This window comes from Chiloscyllium plagiosum, chromosome 21 (genome assembly GCF_004010195.1).
Source record: "Chiloscyllium plagiosum isolate BGI_BamShark_2017 chromosome 21, ASM401019v2, whole genome shotgun sequence".
NCBI classification, from domain to species: domain Eukaryota; kingdom Metazoa; phylum Chordata; class Chondrichthyes; order Orectolobiformes; family Hemiscylliidae; genus Chiloscyllium; species Chiloscyllium plagiosum.
This window is the reverse complement of record NC_057730.1, coordinates 52,642,922-52,662,622: the sequence shown is the minus strand read 5'-3', so window position 1 is coordinate 52,662,622 and position 19,701 is coordinate 52,642,922. Positions and strand designations below refer to the sequence as shown.

The following is a 19,701-nucleotide window of genomic DNA, read 5'->3' as shown; positions in this document are numbered from 1 at the left end:
AGTTTGTCAATGACATAAAGGTCGGTGATGTTGTAAATAGTATCGAGGGCTGTTGCAGGCTACACAAGACATTGACAGGATACAGAGCTGGGCTGAGAAGTGGCAGGTAGAGGTCAACCTGGATAAATGTGAAGTGATTCATTTTGGAAGGTTGAATTTGAATGCTGAATACAGGGATAAAAACAGGATTCTTGGCAGTATGGAGGAACAGCGGGATCTTGGGTCCATGTGCATAGATCCCTCAAAGTTGCCACCCAAGTTGATCGGGTTGTTAAGGCATATGGTGTTTTGGCTTTTATTAACCGGGGAACTGAGTTTAAGAGCTGAGAGTCTATGCTGCAGCTCTATAAAATCCTGGTTAGACTTGACTTGGAAGTTTTGAGAAGATTTGTAGCTCAGGTTGAGGTTTTGGATGTAGGTTTGTTCGCTGAGCTTGAAGGTTCATTTCCGGGCGTTTCGTCACCCTACTAGGTAATATCTTTAGTGGGCCTCAGGCGAAGCACTGCTGAAAATTCCTGCTTTCTATTTATGATTATAAATAATATAATCTATTATAAATAGCAGGAATTTTGATGCAGAGGCATCAAACACAGAATTTATAAGTTAAAAACATTAAAAGGTCATCTAACTGATGTGAATGTATTGAACAAACCCTAAAATGGCTGACTCCCTCCCTTTAAATCTTTAATTGTTAGAACGGAAATGCAGGTTTCGATTGATTAAAATGCAAATCCCAGAATGTTATTCAAGTCACTGCTCTGAGATAACTAAAGGTTTTATCATTGTATACATGAGTGACATCTCTGATCAGACGATGCATTTTAGGTGTTAGGCCTTGTTTAGAATCTACCTGTGTTCTAACCAGAATCAATCTGTCTGTGCTCTAACCAATCTTAACCTGCTTTCCTCCCCCACTCCATCCACTAGTTTACTAATCAGGCCACACCCATTCTCTTCCATTTATGTTTCAAGCAATAGGGACTTCAGTCAAGAGTGTGGTGCTGGAAAAGCACAGCAGGTCAGGCAGCATCCAAGGAGCAGGAGACATTTCGGGCATAGAGCTTATACCTGAAACATCGATTCTCCTGCTTCTCTGATGCTGCCTGACCTGCTGTGCTTTTCCAGCACACAACTCCCGACTGATTTCCAGCATCTGCAGTCCCCACTTTCTCCAAATAGGGACCCAGCACTGATCCCTGTAAAACATGCTGGTCACAGATCTCCAGTCAGGAAAACACTATTCCACTGTTATTCTCTAACATCATGCCACCCTTACCCTTCATTTTCACAGCAATTTGCGGTCTTGAACTCAATACATACTGGTCCTAATCTCTTTTTTTTTTGTAAAATGATGGGACTGACAGAGAAATGGATAAAATAGATTCCCCCGCCCCCGAACCTGGGCCTGTCTCCACCTAAGGTTCCCTTCACCTCTAGTCTGACTGTACTCCCAACTCCACCTACCCCAGGCCCTGAACTCATCGTTATAGCTGATTTTCACCAGTCACACATTTCTTTTGCCTGCTCTATCTAATTGCTTTAATTCTTTTTACTTAGCAATTTGAGCACCATTTATACTTAATAGCATGATTGAAATTGATATTTTGATTGACACTGTAAATATGTCTGAACTGCAGAACTTGTTAATATTGTTAAATATTTCAGTGTGTAACATGCCCTGTATATTGCATTCACCGTTCTGGTAGAATTGATGAGTCAGATTATTAGTTCCAAGTGCTGTATTTTTAGTGTCTTGTTGCAAGCCATTTGTCAGAAGTCTGACTGCCTTTACTTGTGAAAGTATTACCACATTTCCTCTAACAGGCATTTCCTGTTGATTTAAATTCTTCCTTGTCACCTGTTCACAGCATTGAAGAGTCCAGCTGCATTCCATGAACAAAGGAAAAGTTTGGAACGAGCAAGGGTAAGAATCTCAATCAATCTTCCCATGATCAACAAGTATGACCAGGCAATGCCAGCATAAAGTTCAGAAAAAATATGCCAGAAAAGTCCTGTATAGCCAAGACCTACCTACGATTGCATTTTAAAATACTGCAGAAACAGGAACACACCATTACACTTTGTCACAAGGTTTGGACAAATTTGACACACTGTTACAAATTGTTTTTCCAAATTTTAGTTCAGTACACAACACCAGCTTCACTTTGTTATTTATTCTAAATTTCTAAAATGGTGGACTGAGTGTCATGTGGATGTTGCAGCTGATCCTGAAGCTCAGTCTTCTTTCTAGATTTCTCACAGTCATTACATTTCAGTAGTTATAAGGGTTTTATTTTGAAGTGGTAGATGCAAATATAGTTACAATATTTTAAAAAACATTTATATAAGTACATGAATAAGAAATGTTTGGAGTGATAGATATAGGACAGATGTCAGAGATAGTTTCTTTACTCAAGAGTAGTAGGGATGCCCATACACTAGTGGGACTAGTTTAGTTGGGATTATGGTTGGCATGGACTGGTTGGACCAAAGGATCTCTTTCCATGCTGTATGACTTCATGTTTACACAAGTTGTTTCTTACCTTGTAGCCATGCAATCTGCCATCAAGCAGTGCAATTTCACTCTTGGTCCATAGTCTGCTACTTAAGAAGAGTTCAAATAGCCAAGTCCATAGCTATGGGGCTGGCTCTCCTGCATGGCACAAAATTTACAGGTGGAGTGATCATTGCAAGAAAATTCCAAGTAACTTAAGAGTGTCAAAAGATAGTGTCTACACTCCACTCACACCATTTGTTGTACGATCTTTTGACACTCTTAATTGCCTGGAATTGTCTTGCAATGATCTCTCCACTTATAAATTCTGTGTCTGTGTGCTTCACTCCACTTCACCTGCCGATGGAACATCACTCTGAAAGCTTGTGATTTCAAATAAACCTATTGGACCAGAAATTGGTGTCATGAGACTTCTTGACTTTGTCCACCCCAGTCCAATACTGGCATCTCCACTCCTCTGCTGCATGCTGCAAGTTTTCTGTCACTGTTTAATAAGGAAGAAAAGGATATACTGAGTAAATGCAGTTCAGTCAGCCTAACCTTGCTTATAGAAAAGATTCTGAGAATCTGAAAAATTCTAGAGGCAGGTTAAATCTTTTTTGTGAAGATTAATCGCAAACAACATTGGTTGTTAAAGGAAAGTTATGTCTGACTAATATGATAGAATTTTTGAGGAAGCAACAAGAAGGGTTGATAAGGGTAGTGCATTTGATGTAGCCCACATGGATGTTAGCAGGCTTTTGATCAAGTCCTGCATAGCACACTGGTCATGCAAATAAAATATCATACAATCCAAGACAAAGTGACAAGTTGGCTCTGAAGGAGGAAATTACCGCAGATGCTGGAAACTGTGCTTGAAACAAGAAATGCTGGAAATCAGTGGGTCAGGCAGCATCTGTGGGAAGAGAACAAACTAATGTTTTGAGTCCAGATGACGACTTCAGAGCTTCAGCAGAGAAATCTCGATGTCTGTGTACACAGATCCCTGAAAGTTGCCACCCAGGTTGACAAGGTTGTTAAGAAGGCATACGTTGTGTTAGCTTTTATTGGTAGAGGGATTGAGTTTCGGAGCCATGCTGCAGCTGTACAGAACTCTGGTGCGATCGCACTTGGAATATTGTATACAGTTCTGGTCACCGCATTAAAGGAAGCATGTGGAAGCTTTAGAAAGGGTTCAGAGGAGATTTACTAGGATGTTGCCTGGTATGGTGGAAGGTCCAAGGAAAGGCTGAGGGACTAGAGACTGTTTTCATTAGAAGAAGGTCGAGGGGTGACTTAATTGAGACATATAAGATAATCAGGATTAGATAGGGGGGACAGTGAGAACCTTTTTCCATGGATAGTGATGGCTAGCATGAGGGGCAAAGCTTTAAATTGAGGGGTGATACGTATTGGACAGATGTCAGAGGTAGTTTCGTAACTAGAGTGGTAGGAATGCCCTGCGTGCAACAGCAGTAGACTCATCAACTTTATGGGCGTTTACATGGTCATTGGATAAATATATGGATGACTATGGAATAGTTTAAGTTAAATGGGCTTCAGATTGGTTACACAGGTTAGCACAACATCGAGGGCCAAAGGACCTGTACTGCGCTGTAATGTTCTATGTTCTATCTAAACTTGAAATGTTAGCTTGCGCTCTCCAGTTGGGTCTGAAATTGGTTCAGAGGTGGGAAGTGGTCAATAAATGTGGGCGGCACGGTGGCACAGTGGTTAGCACTGCTGCCTCACAGCGCCAGAGACCCAGGTTCAATTCCCACATCAGGCGGCTGACTGTGTGGAGTTTGCACGTTCTCCCCGTGTCTGCGTGGGTTTCCTTCAGGTGCTCCGGTTTCCTCCCACAGTCCAAAGATGTGCAGGTCAGGTGAATTGGCCACGCTAAATTGCCACTAGTGTTAGGTAAGGCGTAAATGTAGGGGTATGGGTGGGTTGTGCTTCGGTGGGCGGTGTGGACTTGTTGGGCCGAAGGGCCTGTTTCCACACTGTAATGTAATCTAATAATCTAATCAAAAAAAAATCTTTTCTTTTGACTGGAAGACTGTTTCCAGTGAAATTCCACAGGGCTCTATACTGGATTCCTTGCTTGTTGTGGATGGATTTGATTCAAATGTGAGGATTTGGTTGAGAAGTTTAGAGACAATACATACAAACATTGGCAATAATGAAGAAAAAAGCTGTAGACTGCAGAAAGATAGGAATAAAGTAGTCAGCTGAGTAGAGCAGTGACAAATAGAGTTCAGACTATAAAGTTAGTGATCCTGTGGGTTATGTCAGGGTAATACACAATAAATAGTAGATTATTGAAGTGTAGAAGAACAGAGGGACCTTGAAGTGCATGTCTACAGATCCCTGAAGGTTGATCAGCATGCATTTAGATGACCAAAGAGGCATACAGGATACTTGCCTTTTTTTTTAGCTATGGCATAGAATGTAAGAGTTGAGAAGTTGTGTTGGAATTGTATTAACTACTAGTTAGATCACAGCTAGTCACCACACCAGGAAAGATGTAAGTGCACTAAAGAAGATACAAAGAAAATATGAGGGTATTGCTTGGACTGGGAAGTTTTTGTTATGAGTAAGCATTGGGAGGGGTAGTTATTTTTCCCCGACAGGAGGCTGAGGAGATAGCTATTTGGAATTCATAAAATGATGAATTCTAGATAGAGCATAAGGGAAGATACCATTCCCCTTGATTGAGGGGTCAATGTCAGATGGTCATGAATTTAGGGTAAGGTATGGGAGGTTTGGAGGGGATTCAAGGGTACAATTATTTGTTTTAGAATCTGGAACTCGCTACCTGAAGGGTCATAGATGCAGAAACATTTATAAAACAAAAATCTGGATTTGGTTACGTAGTAGAACTGGAAAGTGAGATTTGGGCAGATAGCTACTCAGCAACAGGTCTCCAAATGGCGTCCTTCCCTTCTATAAATGTCTATGATTCTCTTGGGAAGTGTCTGTAACAGTGAGATAGCTGTGAACCCTCACAAAAGAAAATTCTGGCTGTCAGGGTCAGAGTGAGCCTCAGATTATTAGTTGTAGGACCCAAAAACTCAAACATCTTGTTACAAAGACAAAATTCAACAAATTCTATTTCCAACTGGAAGAATATCACTGACATTCAGCTGACTTTCCTGTATGTAAGACCATAGGACTTAGAAGCAATAGTAGGCCATTTGACTCCACCATTCAATGAGATCACCGCTAATCTGGTCATCCTCCACTCCACTTTCCTGTCTTTTCCCTATAACCTTTGATTCCCTTACCAGTTATAAATCTGTCTATCTCCATCTTGAATATACTTATCGACTGAGCCTCCACAGCTCTCTGCGGTAAAGAATTCCACAGGTTCACCATCCTTTGAAAGATATGCTTTGTCCTCATCACTGTCTTAATTGAGCAAATCCTTACCCTAAAAGTACACCTTCTGTTCTAGACCCTCCCATAAGGGGTAACACCCATCTGCATCTACCCTGTGTAACCACTAAAAATCTGATATGTTTCAAGTACATTATTTCTTAAATAATTATTGACATTCATTGGGAGACCCTGTTGAGGGTGTCATCCCCCTGTTGTTACAAAATGAGTTATATATATTGCTTATTGTTACAGACAATTACTAATATTAAAAGCACTAACAATACCAATATTACAGAATCTAACTAGAAATCTAAACAGAACTTACACAATTTTATATTCTTTCAGACTGAGGACTATCTGAAACACAAGATACGAAGTCGACCTGAGAGGTCTGAACTGGTCAGAATGCATATATTAGAAGGTAAGAAAATATGTTCGAAAATATTCTAACCAAGTTTCTAATTACATAAACTACAAAACATTTCTCAAAACAACATATTTGGTGTTGCATATTTCCTCCTATTAAATATTGGCATGAAATCTGCAGAGACTTTGGCAGAGCCTTCACTGCAGGCCACTCAGATGAAGCTGAAAAGAGCCAGACTGGCAGATGATCTGAACGAAAAGATCGCTCAGAGACCAGGTCCAATGGAACTTGTGGAAAAGAACATTCTTCCTGTGGATTCCAGTTTAAAGGAAGCAATTAAAGGCAAGTGGCAGTTCATTTCATTTGATTAGCTTTGGCTGGCAGGAACTGATCTGTAGGAGAAACAGGATCAAATAATAGATGCAATGGACACCGGGTTAAAAGTAAAGACACCGAGTAGTAATGGTCAGGAATGCACTGTCTGGAACTGTGGTGGAGGCAGGCTCAATTCAAGAGAGCATTAGATCATTGTTTCTGTTTAAACAATAAGCAGGGGATTAAATAAAAGGCAGGAGATTGACAATAAGTCAAAATGTTCAGAGAGTTGTTACAGAAACAATGGGCCAAATGGCAGCCTCCGACTCTATAATAATTCTGTGAAGACCCATCCAATTTTTGTTTGAATATTGCTGCATAGGTGAGACTTCCATCTTGCACAGTAAACTATGTTTCAAACTACTGAATGGGTGTGGTATAAGAAAGGACTAATTAGTTTTTGGCAAAGATGTGGATCTAGAATCTGGAATTTTGTAAAGGATTCTGTTAACGTGGATGTATGGAGCAATTTTCTTTTGTTTTAGAATGTTATCAATCATCTCAGCAGTTGTCATGTAATTTCTCACAACTATTGAAATGTGAGTATAGAAACGTTGCACTTAAAGAGCAAAGATAAGAATACCAAATTACAAATGATCACAACAGTTATGTAACCCCAGAGAAAGTGCTGCTGATTGGTTGGTGAATCATTTTGATTTGCTGAGATACCATGGAGAAAGCAGAGAATTATTGGAGCCCCAAGCTCCTGGGTAATTCAGAAAAGGCATAAGGTGTCCACTTGTTTCTTTTTTTATGTAAAGAGCACTCTCTAAGTCAATGCCTCAGTCAATCAGAGTCAACCTGGCAACCAGTTAGCTTTTCTTTCTTCTGTGGAGTACGTTATTGTGATCATTTGGCATTTTTGCATTTTTCCTTATGAGTGAAAGATGAGAAGCTTCAGCCGCATGCCTCACACTCAACGATATTCATTTGGTCATTGGTCGGGTTGCTCAGAGTAATCACAGGACTTGCCCAACTGAGAACAGCTAGCTCTGCATAAACAGAAATAAAAGTGCTTGAACCTCTGTGTATTTATGGGTCACTTCATTGCCGGGGAGGAAAATAACCTGGCTAAATGATGTGCACACTTACACCTCTTTTGCAAAAGATGCCTTTGGCTTATCTTTATTCCAGAAGCAAAGGACATGCATTTTAGTTGAGGTAGATAAGCTGAGGAAATGGTATTTATTATGGAATATTTAATAAACAGCTCTGAACAATAATTAGTTTATATAAATGATATAGGTGCCATTAAAATTTGCTGTAACGTGTTAAGCATTGGATTTGTAACTTGGAGGCTTAATTCCTAAATATCATAGTGTGTAAAGAAAGCAATGTATCAGTGCCTGGCATGCCTGACAGATTGTAATATGTCTTGTTGGAGTTGATTTGACATGGTTGTTCTGATTGCATTTGCTGGAAAGATTTTATTATATCAATTAGACCCCATATAACTTTTGGCTACGCCTACCTGTTGTTTCTGAAGATGATAAGCACTGTTGGCCCTCAGTGCTTTATTCAATGTTCACTTTTACAGGGTTAGTGACAGCAGTCATTGTGGGTCAGCTGTGATATATAAATAAAATCAACTCTGCTGACATGCTGGTGGAAAAACTTTCCTACAGTCATGTTACTAATTATAAAGTGAAACTTCTGGCCAGAAATAACCTAAATGCAGAGAGAGGCTGTTCCTTCTTGTCATTTGTCACTCTCAACAGTACGTAATTCTGAAAATCTTTTCTCTCACTTGGCTTCTGGAATAGTCCCTTCCTGCTCATGCCCTACTCAATATAGAATGTGTAAAGTTGGTAGCAAGACAATGCTCATTGCAATAAGAAGCCCTCAAACAGGTGAAAGGCACCTTAAAGGTATTTATGGTTAACTCCTGTTCAGATTTCAATTTATTTCAGTTGAAATGCTGGGTGGAGTTTTTGATGAAAAATGGGCAGGTTCGGTGGACATTAAAATCAAAAATGTGATCCCTGATGTAAATCCATCTCCAAACTGCCTGTCCCTGATTGAAATGATCCAAGGAGATAGGTTCGACCTTTAAATATTATAAACAGCTTTTGACCTTCCGGGAAAATTGGCAGCAGCTTTGAGACAAGGACTTGATGGATTCAGGAAGAAAGTGTCTTCATATTCGCAGTTGGGATTCAGGTGCCTGACTGAGGAGGAAGTGATCGGGGCATGACCCTGTCCGTATTGATGCTGATCAACAGTCAAACACCTCTACCTCAGTCTGACCTCAGGCCCACAGTGGACCTCCTTGTTGTTTTATTTTTAATTCATTCACTGACTAGGCCAACACTTACTGCCCATCTCTAATTGTTGAGAGTCAACTACATTTCTGTGAGTCTGCTGCAGGCCAGACCAGGTAAGCATGGTTGATTTCCTTCCCTAAAGGACAGTAGTAAACCAGATAGCAATTTCCTGAAAATTGGCAATGATTTCATCGTCATCATTAGACTCTTTCTTCCAGATATTTCCTTACTTATTTAATTCAAATCTCACTATCTGCGATGGTGGGATTCAAACCCAGGTCCCCAGAGCATTACCTGGGTTTCTGGATCAATAGATTAGCAATAATGCCACAAGGCCATCGCCTATCCTAATGCTGCCATAACGAGTGCCCTGCCTGTTGGGAGACCCAACTGAGACCAAAATGAGCTTCAGTACGAACCAACCAAATTTTTGCAAAAGAAGGCTGCTTTTGGCACACTGGCCTTCATCAGTCAGGGCATTGAGTGTAGAAGTTGGGAAGTTATGTTGCAGTTGTACAGGAGGTTGGTCAGACCACACTTGGAGTATTGTTCAGTTTTGGTCACCTTGCTATAGAAAGGATGCTATTAAAGTGGAAAGAGTGCAGAAGAAATTGAGCTATAAGGAGAGGTTGGACAAGCTGGGACTTGTTCTTTAAAGCATAGGAGAGTGAAGGGGGAATCTCATAAAAGTGTATAAGATCATGAGAGGCATGGATAGTGTGAATGCGTTCAGGGTTTTCCCAGGGTTGCGGAATCAAGGACAAAAGGGCATCAGTTTAAGGTTAGAGGGAAAAAGTAAAAGAGAAACCTGAGGGGCAACGTTTTTACGCAGAGGGCGGTATGCAGATACCAGTGGAAGTGGTTAAAGCGGATACGTTAACAACATTTAAAAGGCATTTGGACAAATACACGGATAGGGAAGGTTTAGAAGGATGTGGGCCAAGTGCAGGGAAATGGGGTTAAGTGCTGTTGGACATTTTGGTCAGCATGGGCCAATTTGGGCCAAAAGGCCTTTCTGTGTGCAGTAGGTGTCTATGACTCTATCTTTTAGAAGAATACATATAGACAGTTATGCCAAAAAAATGTAGAAATGCAATCTCTGACTGGCTTCTGTCTCCAAATGTTTTAATCAGAAGTGTCGTCACAGCAATGACGATAACTTGCTGGACAGCGACAGGAAGCTGATCAAGGTGGATGAAGAGAAGGGTCATTCTCTCTGGGTGATTCCATTTTCCAAAAAACAGTGAAAATCCCGCAGTGTCAGCTCACATCAGGCCCATGCACAGTGGGAGATACTAGCAGCTCTAAATTTACATTACATCTGACATTTATTTGACAAGAAGAAGGAGCTTGTGGTCAATTGTAGACATAAGCTTATCATAGCAGAGATCTCTGATAGGACTCAAGGTAAAAGGAATTACCTTGCAACACCAGCAGCCTCGTGTCTTTGAGTCCAATGCTCCCTCTTGTGTGCCAGGCACTGCAGCTGCACTTCCACTGCAAACACAGTGAAAGCTACTATACTCATCTGCAGCCCTCCCAATATCCCTAATTGAGGTTGGTCATTACCTGTCAGTCAGTCAGAGTCATTAGGAACATGTAAGCAACTGCTGGACAGGCACATGGAGAGCAGTGAGTTTAGGGGTGATTAGGTTAAGTTATTATTTTTTACATTAGGATTAAACCTCGGCACAACATTGTGGGCCAAAGGGCCTGTTCTGTGCTGTACTTTTCAATGTTCCATGAATGTCAAAGTGGCTGACTTACTGACAGTGATGTTGGCATGCACCCTGCTGAAGAGTGGACTTGGAACCCAGAAATTGTGCTCACTCCAAAAACTTTTAAAGTGTACAAGATTCCAACCATATTTTTGAGTTTCATTGTTGAATAAATACATGCTCCTTACACAGGCTTGATTTAACCTTTATATAATGTCCGTATTCATCAAAGTTAGTTAGATTAGATTAGATTCCCTCCAGTGTGGAAACAGGCCATTTGGCCCAACAAGTCCATACTGACCCTCCGAAGAGTAACCCACCAAGACCCATTTCCCTATGACAAATGCACCTAACACTGTAGGCAATTTAGCATGGCCAATTCATCTGACTTGCACGTCTTTGTGACTGCGAGAGGAAACCGGAGCACCTGGAGGAAACCCATGCAGACACGGGGAGAATGTGCAAACTCCACACAGTCACCTGAGATGGGAATCAAACCCGGCTCCCTGGCACTGAGGCAACAGTGCTAACCACTGAGCCACTGTGCCGCCCCTTTACTTTAATCTGTTTTATGTGGCAGCTGGCAAAACTGCTGAAATGCAGGTATATGTGTAGTTATGATGTCAATTGAATTGAAAGTGTTTACACATTCAAATATTATTAAATTCTTGAATTTGTATAAAATATCTGAGTAAATTTGATTTGGATGAACAGACGGACAGTATTTACCAATGAGTTTAATAAAGGAGCATCATGTACTCTAACTTTCATGCAAAATTAAAATCTGGTGCTCAGGGATCTGTCCCTTAAAGCATAACATGTTTTATTTATTCATGGAATGTGGACTTTGTTGCCTAGGCCAGCATTTATTGCCCATCTCTAGTTGCTCCCAAGAAAGTGATAGTGAGCTGCCACCTTGAGCTGTTTGCTGTAAGTAGACCCATAATGCCTTCAGGGAGGGAGTTACAGAATATTGACTCAGTGACACTAAAGAAACGCCGATTATATTTCCAAGCCTGAATGGTGGGCACTTGGAACAGAACTTGGTGGTGGTATTCCATGTATCTGCTGCCCTTGTTCTTCTCAGTGGAACTGTCATGGGTTTGGAAGATGCTACTGAAGGAGCCTTCCTGAATTTCTGCAGTGAATCTTATAGATGTTACACACTGCTGCAACTGAGCGTCAGTGATGGAGGCAATGACCTTTGTGGATGTGAAGCAGGCTGCTTCATCTTGTATGGTGTCAAGCTTCTTGAGTGTTGGAGTGTGTTCATCCAGAAAGTGGGAGTATTCCATCGCACTTGTGATTTACACCGTATCAATGTTGAACGGACTTTGGGGAGTCAGATGAATTATATGCTGCAGGATTTCTAGCCTCTGACCTACTCTTGTAGCCACAATGTTTATGTGGCTAGAACAGTTCCGTTTCTGGTCAGTGGTGACCCCCAGGATATTTATAATGAGGGCTTAAGTACTGATAATGCCATTGAAAATTAGTGGGGAAAATTACATTTTTTTTCTTGCTGGAAATGGTCATTGCCTGTTACTTGGGTGTCTGAGTGTTACTTACTGCATGTCTGGATATTGTGGAGGTTTTGCTGCTTTTGGCCATGGTATTCCTTCAGTTCCTGAGAAATTGTGAATGGTACTGAACCTTGTTCAATCATCAGCAAACATCTGACATTATGATGGCAGGACAGTCATTAGTGAAACAGCTGAAAATAGTCCAAGCTTATCTCTTGTTTATCAAAGACCTTTCCAAGCTTGCTCAAAAATACATGGGATTTTTCTAAGAGTAATAAAATGGACCCTAAATAACTAAAATTGAAGTAACCTGGTTAGATGTGTCCTAAGTTCCAAAGTTCTTTCCATTTTGAGACAGCATATTCTATAGTTCCGGTCAGTCCCAAATAATACCATTATCTCAAATATCTAGCCATTGCTCTGAAGACAATGACTTGAGCTAGAGCTTGGTTCTGTGGATGACAATACTCAGCAATTTTATCATGGCCATTGTAACTGGACAGTAGCATTTTTGTCCATTTTCAAGCGTGATCTTGTTCTCATGGGAGATGTACAAGATTCACTGAATGTGTTTCAACTTTCGTAGGGTTCTGATGTTATGGATGTAAGTTTGCTCGCTGAGCTGGAAGGTTCATTTTCAGGTGTTTCGTTACCATACAGTGTAACATCAGTGAGTCTCTGGTGAAGCACTGGTGTTAGTGACCTGCTTTCTATTTATGTGTTTAGGTTTCATAAATATAAATATGAATAGAATAAATCCACATCACTACTACCTAAACTGTTTCCAAGAACTACATCAATATGATGTAGATGGCAGCTGGCAAACTACTCAAATGTTGGCATGTGTGTAGGGTGGCTCAGTGGTTAGCACTGTTGCTTCACAAAGACAGGGAGCTGTGTTTGATTCCAGCCTCTGGCGACTGTGTGTGGAGTTTGCACATTCTCCCTGTGTCTCGATGAGTCCCCTCCAGGTGCTCCAGTTTTCCAGCGGTGTAGAGGTCAGTGCGCCAAACTGCCTCTGCACCCCATTTTCCTGATGCAAGGCTTTTGCCCGAAACATCAATTTTCCTGCTCCTCTGATGCTGCCTGACCTTCTGTGCTTTTCCAGCACCACTCTCGCATTGACTCTAATCTCCAGCATCTGCAATACCCACTTCTGCCAAGCTATTTTGTATGCAACTTGTCAACTCACCATGGATCCCATGTGTCTTAATCCTCTGGACCAGCCTATCATGAGGGACTTTGTTAAGTGTTTTACCGATGTCCATGTAGGCAACATCCACTGCTCTACCCTCATCAATCATCTTTGTTAACTTCCTCAAAAACTCAATCAACTTTGAGGGAAAGATCTCCCTGCAGATGTTATGCTGACTATCCCTAATAAGTCCATCATTTTCCAAATGTGAGTAAATCTTGTCCCTAAGTATCTTCAGTCATTTCCCTATCACTGATGTGAAGCTCACTGGCCTATCATGTCCTGGAGTATCCCTGTTGCTCTCCTGAAACAAAGGAGCAACATTGGCCATTCTCAGGTCATCTTGGATCTCACCTGTGGCTAAACAGTGTACAAAGATCTCTGTTAAGACCCAGCAATCTCCTTCCTTGCCTCCCTCAGTATCTTGGGATAGATTCTGTCAGGCCCTGCGAACTTATTTACCTGAATACTTTCAAGGCAACCATCACCACCACCACCTTAATATCAACATGCCCTAGAATATCAATATATCCCTCCCTAATCTTACCATCCTTGTCCTTCTCCTTGGTGAATACCAATGTAAAGTACTCATTGGGCACCTCACCCACATTCTCTTGCTCCACACATGACTTTCCTCCTTTGTCCTCGAATGGACTTGCCCTTTCTCTAATTACCCTCTTGCTCCTAATATATGTATAAAATGCCTTGGATTCATCTTAATATGACTTGCCCAGAACATTTCATGATTTTTTTTAATATAATGATCACTGTTCCCAAAATGCTCCCTCACTGTAATTCCAATCACCTGGCCAGGCTGTTTCCCCAATATATGGTCGACATATTTTTTCAAGAAACCTGCCTGGATGCACTCAACAAATTCTGTCCCATCTAAGCCCTCAGCACTAAGGGAATCCCAGTCAATATCTTTGAAGTTAAAATCACCCACTTTAACACCCCTGTTATTTTTATATTTTTCCATGATCTGCCTACATATTAGATTAGATTCCCTACAGTATAGAAACAGGCCCTTCGGCCCAACAAGTCCACACTTGTTGAGTATCCCACCCAGACCCATTCACCTATCCTATATTTACCCCTGACTAATGCATCTAACACTACAGGCAATTTAGCATGGCCAATTCACTTGACCTGCACATCTTTGGATTCTGGGAGGAAACTGGAGCACCTGGAGGAAACCCACGCAGACATGGGGAGAATGTGCTAACTCCACACAGACAGTTGCCTGAAGTAGGAATCGAACCTGGGTCCCTGGCGCTGTGAGGCAGCAGTGCTAACCACTGAACCACCGTGCCACCCTAATCTGTTCCTCTATTCTATGCTGGCTATTAAGAGGCTTATAATATAACCCCATCATCGTGATTACACCTTTGTTATTCCTGAGTTCAGCCTCACTGGATGAGTCCTCCAAGATGTCTTCAGTGCAGCTGTGCCATGCTCCTTAATCAGCAGTACAACCACCCCCACCCCCCCTTTCCCTTTTACATCTCTCTCTCTCTCTTGCCTGAAATATTGAAACCCTAGGAAGTTGAGCTATCAGTCTTGACCTTCACTCAGCCAAATTTCTGTAATGGCTACAACTTTCTATTTCCATGCAATAATCAAAGCTATAAACTCCTATGTCTTATCTGCTATACACTTTGTCTTGCCAACAACATGTACATCACATCAAAGAATAATGAAAAGACTCAAATTGGAGCCAATCATTGCACGATTTTATGAAAATATATTTACAAACTATCTGTAACTACCTCCTAAAGGTGTGATCTGAATTCCTAATCACCTAATCAGATGTTGTTACACACCTTTGGAGCAGGTGATATTTGAATCTGGGCCTCCCAGCTCATAGGTAGAGACCCTACCACTGCCCCACAAGAGCCCCTACTATTAAATACTATTTGTTTTTAATCAACATGCTCAGACATGTTATTACAAACCTTGGAAACAGGTAGGACTTAAACCTGACTCTCATAATCCAGAAGCGAGGACACTACCACTACGCCACATGAACTACTACTGAAATACAATTAACACATAACACCTTGGTTGGTGGAAACCAGTTGCTTGAAATAAGTAACCCACCCAGATCTATTCAACAGGTTTTCTTTGCCTCCTGGTCTGTGACAGTGCTCATTTGCATTTTACGAATGAAAACCTAGCTGAAACATGCACCTTTAAGAAGCCAGCAGGACATTATTTGGGGAGACATTTTTGCTGGACTGATATAATCAGATGAAGAAAAAGATAAAAGTAATTGGACAAAATTGATTACTTGTAAAATAATGCTGTCAGTTTTGGAATAGATGTGGATAAACAAAATTATCTTAGTGTTTCTGCACTGGAATGTTTTTTTAAAGCCCATTCAGCTAATAAAATGAAAAGCATTTCCTGGATTCTCAAATCTATTTCAGAAAGTATGTTGTATGAACATGGATGTTGACTTCTTTTTGCAGTTGGCCAAGTGCACTATCCCAAAACTTTAGACACATTTTCATTTGATGATGACAGCAGTGACGCCTTATCTCCAGAGCAGCCAGGGAGCCAGGAGTCTCAAAGCTCAGCTCCTTCTCCAGGGGAAACCAAAGTGACAGAATCATCCTCCTCCTCATCTTCACCTGTACCAAACACTATTATTCAGGTGAGTGCTGTGTAAACAAAGGGTGATATGTTAGCAGTCTGAATGTGTATCTGTAGGAAATTGCTGTCTTTACATCAAATCTTAGTCTTAAATGTCTAAGGTTTAGCTAGAGATGGCTTTCTGTTCATAGCAACTAATCTTACATGTGCATTGACCATTGCTGATAGGCACGTAATGTTTAACACTCAAATGTGACTTAAAAGTAAAATTTCTGAGGTTTATCAAGACTGCAGGCAACAAAGTTCTGATAAAGGAGTTATTGGTCTTAGTGACATTGAACTAAAAGGAAATTGCTGCAGATGCTGGAACAGTGAAATAAAAACAGAAATGCTCAAATTACCCTGAAGATCAGACAGAATCTGTAGAGAGAGAAACAGAGCAAGTGTTTCAGGTCAGTAGTATGTCTTTGGAATTGGAAAATGATAAAAATATAACAGCTCTTACATAATTCCAAAGGCAGGCTTGAGTGAAAGGCCAAAACACAAGATCTGTGGTGGACTGAGAGACTGGAGAGATGAAACTACATAAGGCCATTGTTACAAAGTGCAAGGCGATGGTCATGCGACAAATGAGACAAAAGATGGGTTTGGGGAGGAATGAATAGGGATAGAAAAATCATAGCCAACTGCTTCCATCCGAAAACATGAAGACAGGTTGTGAACAGAAATTATTAAAAGTGTTGTTGCTTTCAGCAAGACTATAAAGTTCCTAATTGCAGGGTGAGATGCTGTACCTTCAACTTAATTAGAATGGTGGAAGCTTTTCTTTATATTCTCTTAATCAACATTTCAAATATCTTACTACACATCTCTGGAGATGTGGAACTTGAACCTAGATTTCCTGGCTCAAAGATAGGGACATTACTAGTGTGCCATAAGAGTCTTTTTTAGAAATTTTTAATTTGTTTTTACTTAACCTGTCTTTCTTTTTTTAAACTATTTTCTAATCAACCTGTTCAATGATGTTACTACCCATATCTGCAGCAAGTGGGACCTCAACCTGGCTCTCTCAATCCAGGGGTAGGGGACACTGTGCCCGTCAGCTGCATGAAACCTGTCTGTTGGTGTGTGTCTCCATTAATAATATGAAGACAGCTTAGTTTTAAAATGGAAACAAACGGTTCTTTTTGCAATTTATCAGTTAATTACCATGAAACTACTTGGTTCAAAAAGTCAAATTAGATAGCATGCTGTCCAGATGTTAGCTAATGCTTGTGCAGACAATGTGGCTTACAAGTCAGAGAGCCCAGCTTATCTCATTCCACCTCATGTGACTCAGTACAGACCACTGCAATCGTGATGTTTGGTAATGAAGGAGTTGAGGGATGCAAATCCAAGTCCTTGAAGCTACTACTGTTGATGTTGGTAGTTAGGGCCTCAGTTAATTGTGACCTAGGTGTGTAGAAGTTTAATATTTTGAGTGTTCAATGTCTTCGTTCCTTCTGTACGACAAGGTTTAGAGCAGTGAAGAAGTGTCACTGGACTCAAAACATTAACATTACTTTATCTCTACAAATGTTGCCAGATCTACTGAGTTCCTTCAGTAATTTCTGCTTTTGTTTAAGATTTAGAGCAGATTGTCCATCATCAACTCTAAACTGCCTTTTTTTTATAGTTTATATTATTATTATTCTGATATAGCAGCTGGCTATCATTAGTTTGCAGAACGTTCCTAAAATTGATTTCATCATTAGCCAGTTTAAACTATTTGCATTTTTTGACATTGTAAAAGGTTTTTTTTCCAAAAGCCTTTTGAATTTCATCTTTCTTACACACACACATGGACACTAGGTCTGTCACATAACATTAGTTTGTGATGATAACTTCAGGTGTTAAACATTTGGAATGAAGTCATTACATACTTTTTAATTCTTTCTTCATGCTTAAAATTCAAGATTAAAATAGGTGAATGTTTGTAGAAGTTCAAAAGCAAATAACCCATTATTCACTTACACCTACATTAATTTCAGAGTTGCTTGTTAGAGTCTGAAGTGCTTTGTTTATTTTGGGCTTAAGCAGCTGTGTTTACTTGTTAATTCTCAAGTTGTTAATCATCAGTTATTCTTACCTTTTTTTAAATTTGTTCTTTGCACTTAACTTGGTCAGATCCTTCTAATTCTGCAGATCTGATCTTTCAATAACAGAAACAGAGTTAGATATGATTGTAATCCATCCTTTTAGTAGCTGAAAACTGGGAGGCACCAGTATTGCTGATCCACTTGACTGAGAGCTAGCATTTACTTTAGGGCTTTAAAAATTTCCTTGACACTATCACAGCAGCATCTGTATGACAGGAAGATTCGTGAACTTAGAGGGGACCTACTAACTGACACTCACGGAATCTGGAGACAAGGAAACATGTAACTGATATAGGGATTTGAAGCATCAATGAGCTCAGTGGTGACCAGAGAAACCACAAGGCAAACTGCTGAGTAAGCTCAAGTTGGCAGCTCTGTACAGCCTAAAATAAGTCTTTTCTCTGATGTACTGGGTAACTCTGAAAAGAACATTTTGGCTTTAAATACTTTCTTCACTATCTTTTTTGCTGGTGCTGCACACAGAATTGGGGATGATCCTCATTTTGCTGTTCTCTGCCAAACCACAATCTCAGCAGTGAAGTAGAGAGCTTGAGAGTAGAAGCCAGATAGAGGGCCTATCCGGTCTTGACAGTTCTAGCATCATAGTCCATAAAATAGCCATTATTATACAGTAATCAAATTGTATTTTTTTGGTTGAACAAGCCGCATATATAAAATCTGTAATGTGAATGAGCATTTTGTGTAATTAGACCAAAAGGCATTGGAGCAGAAGTTTGCCATTCAGTCCATCAAGTCTGCTCTGCCATTCATTGAGATTGTGGCGAATCTGATAATCCAGTACTCCACGTTCCTGCCCTTACCCAGAGCCCTTAACTTTCTGAATGATTAGAAATCTATTTATCTCAGTCTTGAATATGCTTAATAACTTTGCCTCGACATCCCTCTATGGTAAAGAATTCCATCAAATCACTACCCACTGAGAAGAAAAATATCCTTATCTCACCTTAAATGGGTGACCCCTTGTTCTGAGATGTCCTCTTGTCCTGGATTCTCCCACAAGAGGAAACAACCTCCCACATCTACCCTATCAAACTTTCTCAATCATATATGTTTCCCTTCTTCATTCTTCTAAACTACAATTAATACAAGTCCAACCTACTCATCTCTTCATAATAAAATCTGTCCATACCTGGGATCAACATAGTGAACCTTCTCTGCACTGTCTCCTTAGATAAGGGGACCAAAACTGTACACGGTATTCCTGCTGTCACTAGTGCCTAGTTTTAGCAAGACCTTCCTATTTATGTTCTACACCTTTTGAAATAAAGGCCAACATTCCATTTGCCCTGTGTATTATCTGCTGAACTTGTATGCTAGTTTTTTTGTGATTCGTGCACAATGACCCAAGTGCTGCAGCTTACTGCACTCTTGCCCCATTTAAATAAATTCAGCTCCTCTTCCAAAGTGCATGACTTCATATTTTCCACATTATTGGTCCATCTGCCATTTTTATGCCCACTCAGTAAACCTGTTTGTATCTTTCTGTAGACTCTGTCATCCTCACAACTTGCCTTCCCACCTGTTTTTGTGCTATCTGCAAACTTGGCTATAGTGCATTAACTTGCCTCATCCAAATCATTAATACATATTATAAATCAGTGTGGCCCCAGGACCGATCTCTATGGCACTC

The 19,701-nt window shown here is 40.5% G+C and overlaps 1 protein-coding gene across 9 annotated transcripts in view; it reads left to right on the top strand.

The window, feature by feature from the left end:
- The window catches only part of mrtfba (myocardin related transcription factor Ba), a 238,705-nt gene that overhangs the window by 185,216 nt on the left and 33,788 nt on the right, over positions 1-19,701 (top strand). For all 9 annotated transcript variants that reach the window (XM_043712098.1, XM_043712100.1, XM_043712101.1 and 6 more), the window contains 4 exons: positions 1,869-1,924; positions 6,221-6,296; positions 6,423-6,584; positions 15,789-15,973. In XM_043712098.1, the coding sequence (XP_043568033.1) occupies positions 1,869-1,924; positions 6,221-6,296; positions 6,423-6,584; positions 15,789-15,973 (479 nt within the window). The remainder of the gene's footprint in view (positions 1-1,868; positions 1,925-6,220; positions 6,297-6,422; positions 6,585-15,788; positions 15,974-19,701) is intronic.